The 12,026-nt window shown below is 37.6% G+C and overlaps 1 protein-coding gene across 1 annotated transcript in view; it reads right to left on the bottom strand.

Annotated features, from left to right (window-relative positions):
- LOC106881746 (DALR anticodon-binding domain-containing protein 3) overlaps nt 1-12,026 on the bottom strand; it is a 41,597-nt gene that overhangs the window by 11,132 nt on the left and 18,439 nt on the right. Inside the window, exons 7-11 of the mRNA XM_014932239.2 lie at nt 11,263-11,324; nt 8,214-8,296; nt 5,471-5,603; nt 4,734-4,792; nt 3,517-3,624 (exon numbers count right to left, since the gene is read on the bottom strand). Coding sequence (XP_014787725.1) covers nt 3,517-3,624; nt 4,734-4,792; nt 5,471-5,603; nt 8,214-8,296; nt 11,263-11,324 — 445 coding nt within the window. The remainder of the gene's footprint in view (nt 1-3,516; nt 3,625-4,733; nt 4,793-5,470; nt 5,604-8,213; nt 8,297-11,262; nt 11,325-12,026) is intronic.

A 12,026-nucleotide genomic window follows, 5' to 3' on the forward strand; every position in this document is an offset into this window, starting at 1 on the left:
TTGTGCTATATGCAAAAATCTGAAATTTTTTGGTAGGAGAGAGAATAATAATAATCCTTTCTGCTAATGGCACAAGGCCTGAAATTTAGGAGGGGTGGAGAATAATAATAATCCTTTGTGTTAAAGGCACAAGGCCTGAAATTTAGGAGGGGGGGGGAGAATAATAATAATTCTTTGTGCTAAAGGCACAAAACTGAAATTTTTTTGGTGGGAGAAAGAATAATAATAATCCTTTCTGCTAAAGGCACAAGGCCTGAAATTTAGGAGGGGTGGAGAATAATAAAAATTCTTTGTTTTAAATGCACAAGGCCTGAAATTTGTTTGGTGGGAGAGAGAATAATAATAATCTCTTGTGTTAAAGGCACAAGGCCTGAAATCTTTTTGGTGGAGAGAGAGAATAATAATACTCCTTTGTGTTAAAGCACAAGGCCTAAACTTTGGGGATGGCGGAGAATAATAATAATTCTTTTTGTAAAAGGCACAAGGCCTCAAATTTTTTTGGTGGGGAGAAAGAATGATAATGATCCTTTCTGCTAAAGGCACAAGGCCTGAAATTTGGGAGTGGGGAGTATAATAATAATTCTTTCTGTAAAAGGCACAAGGCCTGAAATTATTTTGATGGGGAGAGAGAATATTAATAATCCTTTCTGTTAAAGGCACAAGGCCTGAAATTTAGGAGGGGTGGAGAATAATAATAATCCTTTGTGTAAAAGGCACAAGGCCTGAAATTTTTTGGGTGGGGAGAGAGAATAATAATAATTCTTTCTGCTAAAGGTACAAGGCCTGAAATTTAGGAGGGGTGGAGAATAATAATAATCCTTTGTGTTAAAGGCAAAAGACCTGAAATTTGTTTGTGGCGTGAGAGAATAATAATCCTTTCTGCTAAAGGCAGAAGGCCTGAAACTTGGAGGTGGGGGAGAATAATAATATTCCTTTCTGCTAAAGGCACAAGGCCTGAAATTTAGGAGGGCTGGAGAATAATAATAATCCTTTGTGTTAAAGGCAGAAAGCCTGAAATTTTTTGGGTGTGAGACAGAATAATAATAATGCTTTGTGTTAAAAGCACAGGCCTGAAATTTAGGAGGGGGGAGAATAATAATAATTCATTCTCTTAAAGGCACAAAGCCTGAAATTTTTTTTGTGGGGAGAGATAATAATAATAATCAAGTCTGCTAAAGGCAGAAGGCCTGTAATTTGGTAGTGGGGAGAATAATAATAATTCTTTGTGTTAAAGGCACAAGTCCAGAAATTTTTTTGGTGGGGAGAGAGAATAATAATCCTTTCTGTTAAAGGCACAAGGCCTGAAATTTAGGAGGTGAGGGGAATAATAATAATTCTTTCTGTTATAGGCACAAGGCCTGAAATTTTTTTGGTTGGGAGAGAGAATAATAATAATCCTTTCTGCTAAAGGCAGAAGGCCTGAAATTTAGGAGGGGTGGAGAATAATAATAATCCTTTGTGTTAAAGGCACAAGGCCTGAAATTTTTTGGGGGGGAGACAGCATAATAATAATCTTTTGTGTTAAAGGCAGAAGGCCTGAAATTTTTTTGGTGGGGAGAGAGAATAATAATCCTTTCTGCTAATGGCACAAGGCCTGAAATTTGGGAGTGGGGAGAATAATAATAATTCTTTCCCTTATAGGCACAAAGCCTGAAATTTTGTTGGTGGGGAAAGAGAATAATAATAATCCCTTCTGCTAAAGGCACAAGGCCTGAAATTTACGAGGGGTGCAGATTAATTATAATCCTTTTTGTTAAAGGCACAAGGCCTGAATTTTTTTTTGTGGGAGAGAGAATAATAATAATCCTTTGTGTTAAAGGCACAATGCCAGAAATTTTTTTTGGTGGGGAGGGAGAATAATAATGATCCTTTCTGCTAGAAGCACAAGGACTCAAATTTAAGAGGGGTGGAGAATAATAATAATACTTTGTGTTAAAGGCACAAGGCCTGAAATTTTTTGTTGGGGAGAGAGAATAATAATGATCCTTTCTGCTAAAGGCACAAGGTCTGAAATTTGAGGGTGGGGGGAGAATATTAATAATTCTTTCTGCTAAAGGCACAAGGCCTGAAATTTAGGAGCGGGGGGGGGGGAGAATAATAACAATCCTTTCTGCTGAAGGCACAAGGCCTGAAATTTGTGGGGGAAGAATAATAATAATTATTTCCGCTAAAAGCACAAGGCCTGAAATTTTGTGGGAGGGGTCAGTCGATTAGATCAACCTCAGTATCACAACTGGTACTTAATTTATTTTCCCCGAAAGGATGATATGCAAAGTAGACCTTGGTGCAATTTGAACTCAGAATATAGTGACTGGTGAAATACCACTAAGCATTTCGTTTAGCATGCTAACAATTCTGTCAGCTCGCCACCTTAATAGTAATAATAATAATAATAATAATAATTATAATAAAAATGAGCCTCTCTACTATAACAGTAATTCATAAAAATAACATATTTACACACTAATAGCAAAGAATGATATCAGTATAAATCAGGTTCAAGATGCCAAGCTTCAAAATTTGAAGGTCATTCTTATAAATCTTAAAATAGTTTATATACTACTTTTACCCTTTCCACCTGTTCTTCTTCTTTTGGTAGAATTAAACATGATTAAATACATATCGTCGATAAATAGATTAGTTTTTTGTCTTAGCAGCATTCACTAAATTATAATGCTGTTCTGGAAGTTAATGATCACCTCACAGCATACTTTTCAATTCAACTTCTACTTCAAGAAATGCTTTGGAATGTGAAATATACCAATGTAAGCTAATATCTTTTAGATGGGGATGATGGGTGGTTGGTGTTTTTTTTAACAGTTAAATTATAAGGGATTCTTATGTTAGCTTGCAGCAGTGAAATAAAAAATAGTGGTAAGAATAAACATTAACCATGACAAAACTGGATTCGAAACTTGACACCCAGAGAGATGTCAATCAAATTTTGTTGGTTAGCTGAATTCAGTTAGTTAGAGTCTCATCCAGCCTCGACCTCTGGGAGAGAAAAAATATTCCTCAAAGTTGTGTATTCCCTCACAAATAGTCACAAAAAGTATCCACTTATAGACTGGGAAGAGAGAATAAAATCATATTTCATTTGACCATGGAAACTTATGGAAATATCAGTGCTCAGAATGATATGCCTTCAATGAATGAAGCAGATAAAATTTATAAGATTTAGCACTAAATCTGGAAAAGAGATCTCAGAATGCATGTTTTTCATAGAGAAATCACTACAAGGATTCTTGGATGGTAAGTTTTTTTATGTCAACATTTGAGATTCATGATTCTTCTGAACTAGTTAGAATAACGGAATTATTGTCTGAAACTCAAAGAAGGATGAGTGCTTTTCACAAATAGGTTTATCTAATTCAGTACCATGTTCTTCAGAATTCAAATTTTGCCAAGTAAAACTTTACTATTGATATCTTTGTGACTGAGAAAGTAATTTCTATTAATATCTGACTTGGTGTGTAAAAGAAGAAGAGCCATTATCAAATATAATTGTTAAATTACCTTATGAGTTTGAATATTTAAATATAAACAATCTCCAATGGTAGGGACAGTGCTCTGTATCAAACTGGGGTATGGTTCCACAAAATTATAAAGAAGTGTCCATTCTTCCTGAAAGTAAAAAAAAAACAAAACAAAAACAAACAAGAAATATTGAATAAAAGATTCATGCATTTGTTTTATTATTTAATTATTTTTTGTATTTTAAATAAGGAAACTATGATTAGATGATATAGCTGACATATGTAAATGGGTGGGGTTGCCAATTATACATTAAACAATAAGGTATTGTTCTGGATCACTAGAGTAGTACTGATTTTATAGTTATACAGACAGAGGTGCAGGTGTGGCTGTGTGGTAAGAAGCTTGCCTCCCAATTACATGGCTTCAGGTTTAGTCCTACTCTGTGGCACTTTGGGCAAGTATCTTCTACTATAGCCTCAGGCTGACCAAAGCTTTGTGAATGGATTTGGTAGATGCAAACTGAAAGAAGCCTATTTTGTGTGTGTGTGTGTGTGTGTGTGTGTTTGTGCCTTTGTTTGTTCCCCACCACCGCTTGACAACCAGTGTTAGTGTGTTTACATCCCCATAACTTAGTAGTTCAACAAAAGAGAATAAGCACAAGGCTTTAAAAAAATAAGCCCTAGGGTTGATTTGTTTGACTAAAAATCGTTCAAGGCAGTGCCCTAGCATGGCCACGGTCAAGTGACTGAAATAAGTAAAAGATATACAAAGGAAGAGATTCCTGCTGTCACTACCAGAATCTCTAGCATACAGAGGGTCACATCTGTTCATGTGGATAGCTACCTATAAACTATGAAACTGACCTTGGTTAAACAGTAAAAAAAGGGTAAAAACCCATACAGTCATAAATGACCATGGGATTGCACCTAGAAAGTTACCCTCTGAGGCACAAGTCTGGGAAAGGTTGTTTAAGGAAGACCAGCAGTGGCCCATGCACAACAGCCACCCCTCTCTACACCATTGATGTTATCCAAGGGAAAAGCAAAGACCAATACAGCTTGGCACTAGGGATATCACAACTCATTTCTAGAGCTGTGTGAACTGGAGCAACATGAAATAAAGTGTCTTGCTCAAGAACACAACACACAGCCTGGTCTGGGAATCGAACTCACTACTTCATGATTGTGAGCCTGACACTCTAACTACTGAGCCATGCACTTTCACCGGGTTGGACAATACCAATAGCAATAACTTACCTCAAGTTTAAGAAGACTCATATCACACTGCGACAGGCTAGGCAAACTAGGGTAAATACCTGAAGTGGAAAATTAAAGTATGATGAAACTGAGCACAAAATAAGAAAGCATGTAACTTTGTCATGTCTGGCAACACATAATACAATCATCTAAATTATTTAAACATTACTCTTTCTTCTACATAGATATACACAGACATGCATACACATCTAAACAGATATGCAAGTATGCAGACATATACAAAAACGTATGCACACAGCAAAGGAAAGTATGGAAGAAATTATCATGTTATTGCTAAGAATGTAACACAAGAAAAATCAGAAGACCCAATCTTTAGTAATGTGAGAGTGATAATCATCATTATCAACATTTAACGGCTGTTTTCTATGCTGGCATGGGTCAGATGGCTTAACAGGAACTGACAAGGTTAGGAGTTGTACCAGGTTCTATAGTTTGTTTTGGCTTGGTTTCTATGGCCAGATGCCTTCCTAAGAGCAACCACTTTAGTGGTGCTTTTTACCAATGGTAATAATAATTTCTTACAGAAGCACAGGGACAGAAATTTTGGGCATAGGAACAATGGATTATATCAACTATAGTATCTTGACTGATGGTGCTCTATTTTAACTTGTCTGCTTCTCTATATTTATCAAACTAAATACTGCAAGGCATTTAGTCCTGCCAATCCACTGTTAATGATAAATGACAACAACAGCAACAAAAATAATAATGCTCACCGTTTTTAACATCTTCATCAAATTTCCGAAAAAGCATTGCTAGACGAGCACAATTATACATGACAAAAGGGCCACCACAATTGTCAACATGATCTTCCATATTTTTTGATGTATCAGACAGGTTTAACTTGAGCTGTTGAGAGAAAATATAATTTCTTCATCTTAGATTACATTATCATGTATAGTGTGTCTTTTAGAAGTTTTGAAATTGTTTTTTGATATGTTAGACTGAAGTGGTGCAGAAGTGCACATGGATTTTTACTTTGCAGGCCCTTTTAGACTGGTGAGGTCAAATCTTACAGATTGTATTCTTCAAGATTAATAGATGTAGGTATAGCAGCATGAATAAGGTGTTTGTTTTCTACTGCACAGTTTTGAGTTCTTAAGTTTTATCTCACTGTATGACATCTTGGGCAAGTTTCTTATTACAGCCTCAAGCTGAGTTTAATTGGTAGACAAAGACTGTATGGAAGCCTATAGTGTGTGTATGTGTGTGTGTGTGTGTGTGTGTGTTTATGTAAGAGAGAGAGAGAGATCACAAGTGAGGGTTAATACATGTGCAACTTGAAGAATGTTGACATTCCATGAAAGAAAAAATGAGGCAGAGGTTTAAAAATGCTATTACATTTTTGGCCATGACGGAGATTCTAACACAGCCACTTGGCTTGCAAGAAATAACAGCCAAACATCTCCCAAATCACAACCTGCCATAAAAAATGAAAGGACACATTAGACATTGTAGTTCTTGATATACAGACAAGTTTGTCATGGCTGCAATGCCTTCAATCATAGGTCTGTTTCATTGGAGTTGATCTGGGCCTAAACAACAACAACAAATTTCTGCTCATGCAAAAAGGAAGATGGTATGAAGCCTATGTAAAGAATATGAGATACAGCATGGTAATGAGACAGCCAAGGCTGGAGAGTAACCACTCGAAATGGTCCATTTGAAAGGTAATATTGGTTCACAAATGGCCTGAGAGAGTGCCAGGGTGTGAAAGGGATCAGCTGATATAATCAACAGTTGTAGACACGATGGTATGAACACATGAATGATACACAATGTTGTTGTTGCTGTCACTGTCTTCATTGCTTTCTATTCTTGCATGGGTTGGACAGATTTCATTGAGGCAGGTTTTCTAAGGCCAAGTATCTTTCCTGTTGCCAACCCCTGTCTATAGTATTTCTCCCTGGTCAGGCACATTTTCACAGAATATATTGGAAATGAATATTATCATTTGTATGACTGTGGCATTCATTTACAACAATCATGCAATGTCAAAACAAGGCACAAACACGTACGCATTTTCACTCACTCACACATGATGGGATTCCACATAGCTTCCATCTACCAAATGCACTCAAAAGGCTTTGGTTGGCCCGGGACTGTAGTAGAAGACACTTGCCAAGGTGCCATGCGATGGGATTGAACATGAAACCATGTGGCTGGGAAGTAAACTTCTTACCCACACAGCCACACCTGCATACTGAATAACAGTGGGAGATGAAGATACAGATAGCAAAAAGAAAACCTAGGTATATGAAGTACTGGTTTCAAATTATGGCACAAGGCCAGCAATTTAGAGGGAGGCAGTAAGTCAATTACATCGACCCAAGTGTTTAACAGGTATTTATTTTATCGCTCCTAAAAGGATGAAAGGCAAAGCCAACCTCAGCGGAATTTGAACACAGAACATAGACAGACGAAATGCGCTAAGCATTTTGCCCAGCATGCTAACAATTCTGCCAGTCTGTCACCTTAAGGTAAATGAAATATTGAGGTTAAATTATAATTTGTTGGCCCTCCCTTATGTGATGATACATGATTAAGGAGAGCAGTAAAGCAGTACTATAGACTTCTCCAACTCATATCAGCAAAGAAAAGTGGTATTAAAATCATGATGAAGTATTACCTACTTCATAGGTTTAGTGAGAAAAACATTCAGTTCTAGAAATATTCAATTCAACAAAATGGCAAAGGAACAAATTTTCAAAAATACCAACCAATATTCATTAGTGACAAAGTTGTTTACAGCAGTGGCACAGTGAATTAGATACTTTCTTCAGGGTAACGCTGATCGTTAACAATCTCATGGTACATTAACTTTTTAGCATTTAAACTAGCCATATCTAGACAAAATAGTCAACCAATTTTATATTCAAACTGGCTAGTTCTGGCCCCTCACACCTACCCTACAATGTCATTCTAAAAAAACAATCACTTCATCAAAATTTCAAAGCCACAAGATTATGTATGATTAATTCAAAACAATGTGAATAAATAAAAATTACATTTGACAAAGTAATCTGAATGCTAAGATGTTAAATTAATTCAGTAAATCCAGTATAATCCTGATTTTGAGTCATCATTGTCATTTGATGTCTGTTTTCCATGTTGACATGAGTTAACTGGTGAGTCAGAAGACTGCACCAAGCTTCAATGTCAGTTAACAATGGAGAAGTCTTTACTACTGCATTATTGCTCCCCTTAATATTGTGTCATCAAGAAAGGAAGGGCCATCAAATTATTTAGCTCATGTCTAATCAAAAGAAATCAATGGTTAAATATCAAAGAATATCAGATTCATAAACAGAAGGATACAAAATTGAAATGTATAGAAAAATTGCTGCACCGAAGATCTGTCTAAATCATAACAGATTAAAAACAAAAAAAAAAAAATCCAGATATTTTAAGCTAAGGATTATTGTGATAAAAAGGGCCGTATTATAAAGTTATTCTTACTGGGTTACGGCAGTTAGTGCTGAGAATTTCGAACTTCATGCAAGCTTCAGTCAGATTCTTTATCATGTGGTCCCATTCAATGCCTGTAAATTAAGGGAAAAAGTGAGAAGCAGATAAGAAATTATAAAAGAATGAAAGCAATGTTTTTAATTTCATTCTATCTTGCAGCAGAATATTAAATGCAACCATAGAGTAAATGGTTGGGATAAACAATAAAATGTTGGACTATTTTTTAAACATGAAAGTCATTCTTTTGTTTCACATTCTCATCCTGCTAGCAATTTATTAGAGTCCATTTAATACATTCATTCCTTTTACCAAAGGTCCTTATATTCTCTCTCTTTCTCTCATATATATTTATATATAGTTAAAGATGTGCATTTCACGTACTGGTGTGTATGTGTGTGTGCAAATGCTTGGGCCTGTGTGTGTGTGTGTGGGAATGTTTATGTCTATGAGTACAAGTAACCTAGTGTGTGCGTGTATATAGAAGACCTGTCAAGCCAAGTGAAATTGTAGTTGTAGCTGATGCTGGTGTCATGTGTGCCAGTGACACGTAAAAAGCAGCTTTTGAATGTTGGGCCACATGGAGGAAAAGTGGCTGATGCTGGTGGCACATGAAAATTTCCTTTTGAGTGTTGGACTTCACAGAGGCAATGACTGAGACCTTTAGTATTATGTTGTGTTTGTGAAGACCTATCAAGCCAAGTAAAATCACAGTCATGGCAGATAATGGTTTCATGCAGGTACCTGTGCTGGTGGCATCTAAAAGTGCCCACGACAATGACTTCATTTAACTCAACAGGTCTTCACAAGCACAGTTTATTGTCCAATGATTGAAAAGTACTATTAAATGGGCTGGTTATGCTGTACTATCATAGGTCATGGTTACAATCTCACTTGGCTTGCCGAGTCTTCTAAAGCACAACATATCTCCAAAGGTCTTGGTCACTCGTCATTGCCTCTATGAGGCCCAACATTCAAAGGTCGTGCTTCACTACCTCATCCCAGGTTTTCCTGGGTCTACCTCTTCCACAAGTTCCCTCTACTGCTAGGGTGTGACACTTTTTCACACAGCTACCCTCATCCATACGCAACACATGACCATACCAGCACAGTCGTTTCTCTTGCACACCACATCTGATGCTTCTTATGTCCAACTTTTCTCTCAGAGTGCTTACACACTGTCATATATGCATACTGACATTACACATCCAGCGGAGCATACTAGCTTCATTTCTTGCAAGCCTACACATGTCCTCATCAGTTACGGCCCATGTTTCACTGCCATGTAGCATGGCTATTTGCACACGTGTCATACAATCTACCTTTTACTCTGAGCAAGAGGCCCTTTGTCACCAGCAGAGGTAGGAGCTCTCTGAACTTTACCCAGACTATTTTTATTCTAGCAGCTACACTCTCAGAGCATCCACCCCAGCCACTGACTTAGTCACCTAGGAAATGGAAGCTATCAACTACTTCTAGTTTTCCCTCCTGGCATGTGACTGAAGCTGTTTTCTGCACATTTTCAGTGTTTATTGCCCCTGAGAATCTGCCACACATGAAAACTATCTTCCCAGTTAGCCTTCCTTTGATATTGCTGCATCTCTTATGTGTCAATAACTTACACCGGGTACATCTTATGGAGTTTCTACCAATCCCTTTTCTACAGATTGAGCAGGGCCATCTACCTGAAGGGATTTGTGATTTGTCTGCTTTTGCTAGATTGACTCTAAAGCCCTTTGATTCTAGACCTTGCTTTCACACCTGATACTTCTCTAGTTCTGATAGTGACTCAGCTATTAGAGCAAGGTCATCAGCATAGACAAGCTCCCAGAGGTATCCTGTCTTGAATTCCTCTGTTATTGCCTGAAGAACTGTTCCTTGGTGGACCCCTACCTCTACCCAGAATTCTTCACTACACTCATTGCCAATCCTCACCTTACTGACAGCATCCTTGTACATGGCTTACAGAGCTCCCACTAACCACTCGTCTATCTCTAGTTTCCACATTGACCACCAGATAAGGGATCAGGGGACTCTGTCAAAGGCTTTCTTTATGTCAACAAAAGCCAGGTACAGAGGTTTATCTTTGGCTAGGTATTTCTCCTGCAACTGTCTTACCAGAAATATAGCATCAGTGGTGCTTTTCCTTGGCACAAATTCAAACTGTATCTTGTCTAAACTAACTCTCTCCCTAATTAGCTGGGCTATGACCCTCTCCGTGACTTTCATTACTTGATCCCATAACTTGATACCACTGTAATTATTCGTACCTAATGCATCACCTTTACCTTTGTAGCAGTTGACTATGGTGCTGCTACACCAGTCACTGGGTATGATTCCTTCGTATATCACCTGATTGACTATACAAGTGACTAGACTATAGCCAACACTGCCAGATATTTTAAGCCTCTCGGTGGTGATTCGTGATGGGCCAGGGGCTTTCCCTGTCTTCATACTCTTCATTGCTTTATCTACCAAGGTACTGTCAATTTGCATAGCTGGTCCCTCTGTTGGGTTGACATTTGGCAGACTCACTTTCTCCCATTCATTCTCTTCATTTAGCAACCTTTCATAGTTGCATCTCCAAGTCTCTCACTTTGCAGCAAAAGAGAAATCATTTTGATATCCTTTCCTTGGGTTACATGAACTCTAGACCTGCAGTGGTACTCTAATGACCTAATTGGGTTACAGGATGAACCTTCATTAATTAATGACATTAGAGGAGGAAATTGAAACTGTATTTAACACGCCTAACAGAAAAGCTGTTACCTATTACTATCATAGATAAATGTGTGTGGGGGTTGTGTGTATGTTTGAGGGGAGAGAGAGAGTGGGGAAGGGAATTTTGTAAATCTATAAAAGCGGATTGAATAAAACAAAAGCTGTTTTATAAATAGGAATAATTCTTTTATGATAAAGCACAAAAGCCCTTAATAATTGGAACTACTGAAAAATTAATTTTACCCCCTCTCTTAACAAAATATAACATAAGAAAGAAAATAATTGACAAAAAAGAAAAAAAAAAGGTACTAATTTAACTAACCTTTGCTCACATTATCCCCATATTTCAATGCTGTAGCATTTTCCATCTGTAGCTTTCGAAGCCTAAATTCAACACCAAATAACAGTAAAAGTCATAAAAGTGAACTGGAGAGGTTCCATGGACAAATATAAAACTTCTGTTCTCTGGGGGTTTTTTTCCTTCTCAAGAATGTTATACCTTTTGTCAATACATAATAGTGAAAAAAAAAAAAACACACACACACAAACAATGATGATGATGACGCCGCTGCCACCACCACCGCCACCACCTGGCAGGGGTGTAGCACCGGCACTTGTGATTTGATGTCCCAAGAAGTCGATTTCTGTCACACCAAAAACGCACTTGGTGGGGTTGATTACTAAACCATACTGTTCCAGCCAATCAAAAAGAGTCACTAGGTGCTTGTTATGTAGCTCTGCATTTGGGCTTATAATAAGGATATCATCTAAGTATGCAAAGGCAAAATCGAAATCTCTGCACAGTGTCCATCAGGTGTTGGAAGGATCTTGCCACATTTTTCAGCCCAAAGGGTATACGTAGGAATTCGTACAGACTGAAAGGAGTGATCACAGCGGTTTGTGGTACATCGTTGTCTTGTACTGGTATTTGGTAGTATCCTAGGATGAGGTCAACCTTGGAGAAAACTGAGCACCCAGCTACTTATGCTGAAAAGTCCTGTATGTGTGCAGTGGGGTAGTGGTCAGGTGTTGTATCCGCATTGAGACAGCAGTAATCTCTGCAGGGTTGATAACCTCCATTGGATT

This window comes from Octopus bimaculoides, chromosome 4 (assembly GCF_001194135.2).
Source record: "Octopus bimaculoides isolate UCB-OBI-ISO-001 chromosome 4, ASM119413v2, whole genome shotgun sequence".
NCBI lineage: Eukaryota > Metazoa > Mollusca > Cephalopoda > Octopoda > Octopodidae > Octopus > Octopus bimaculoides.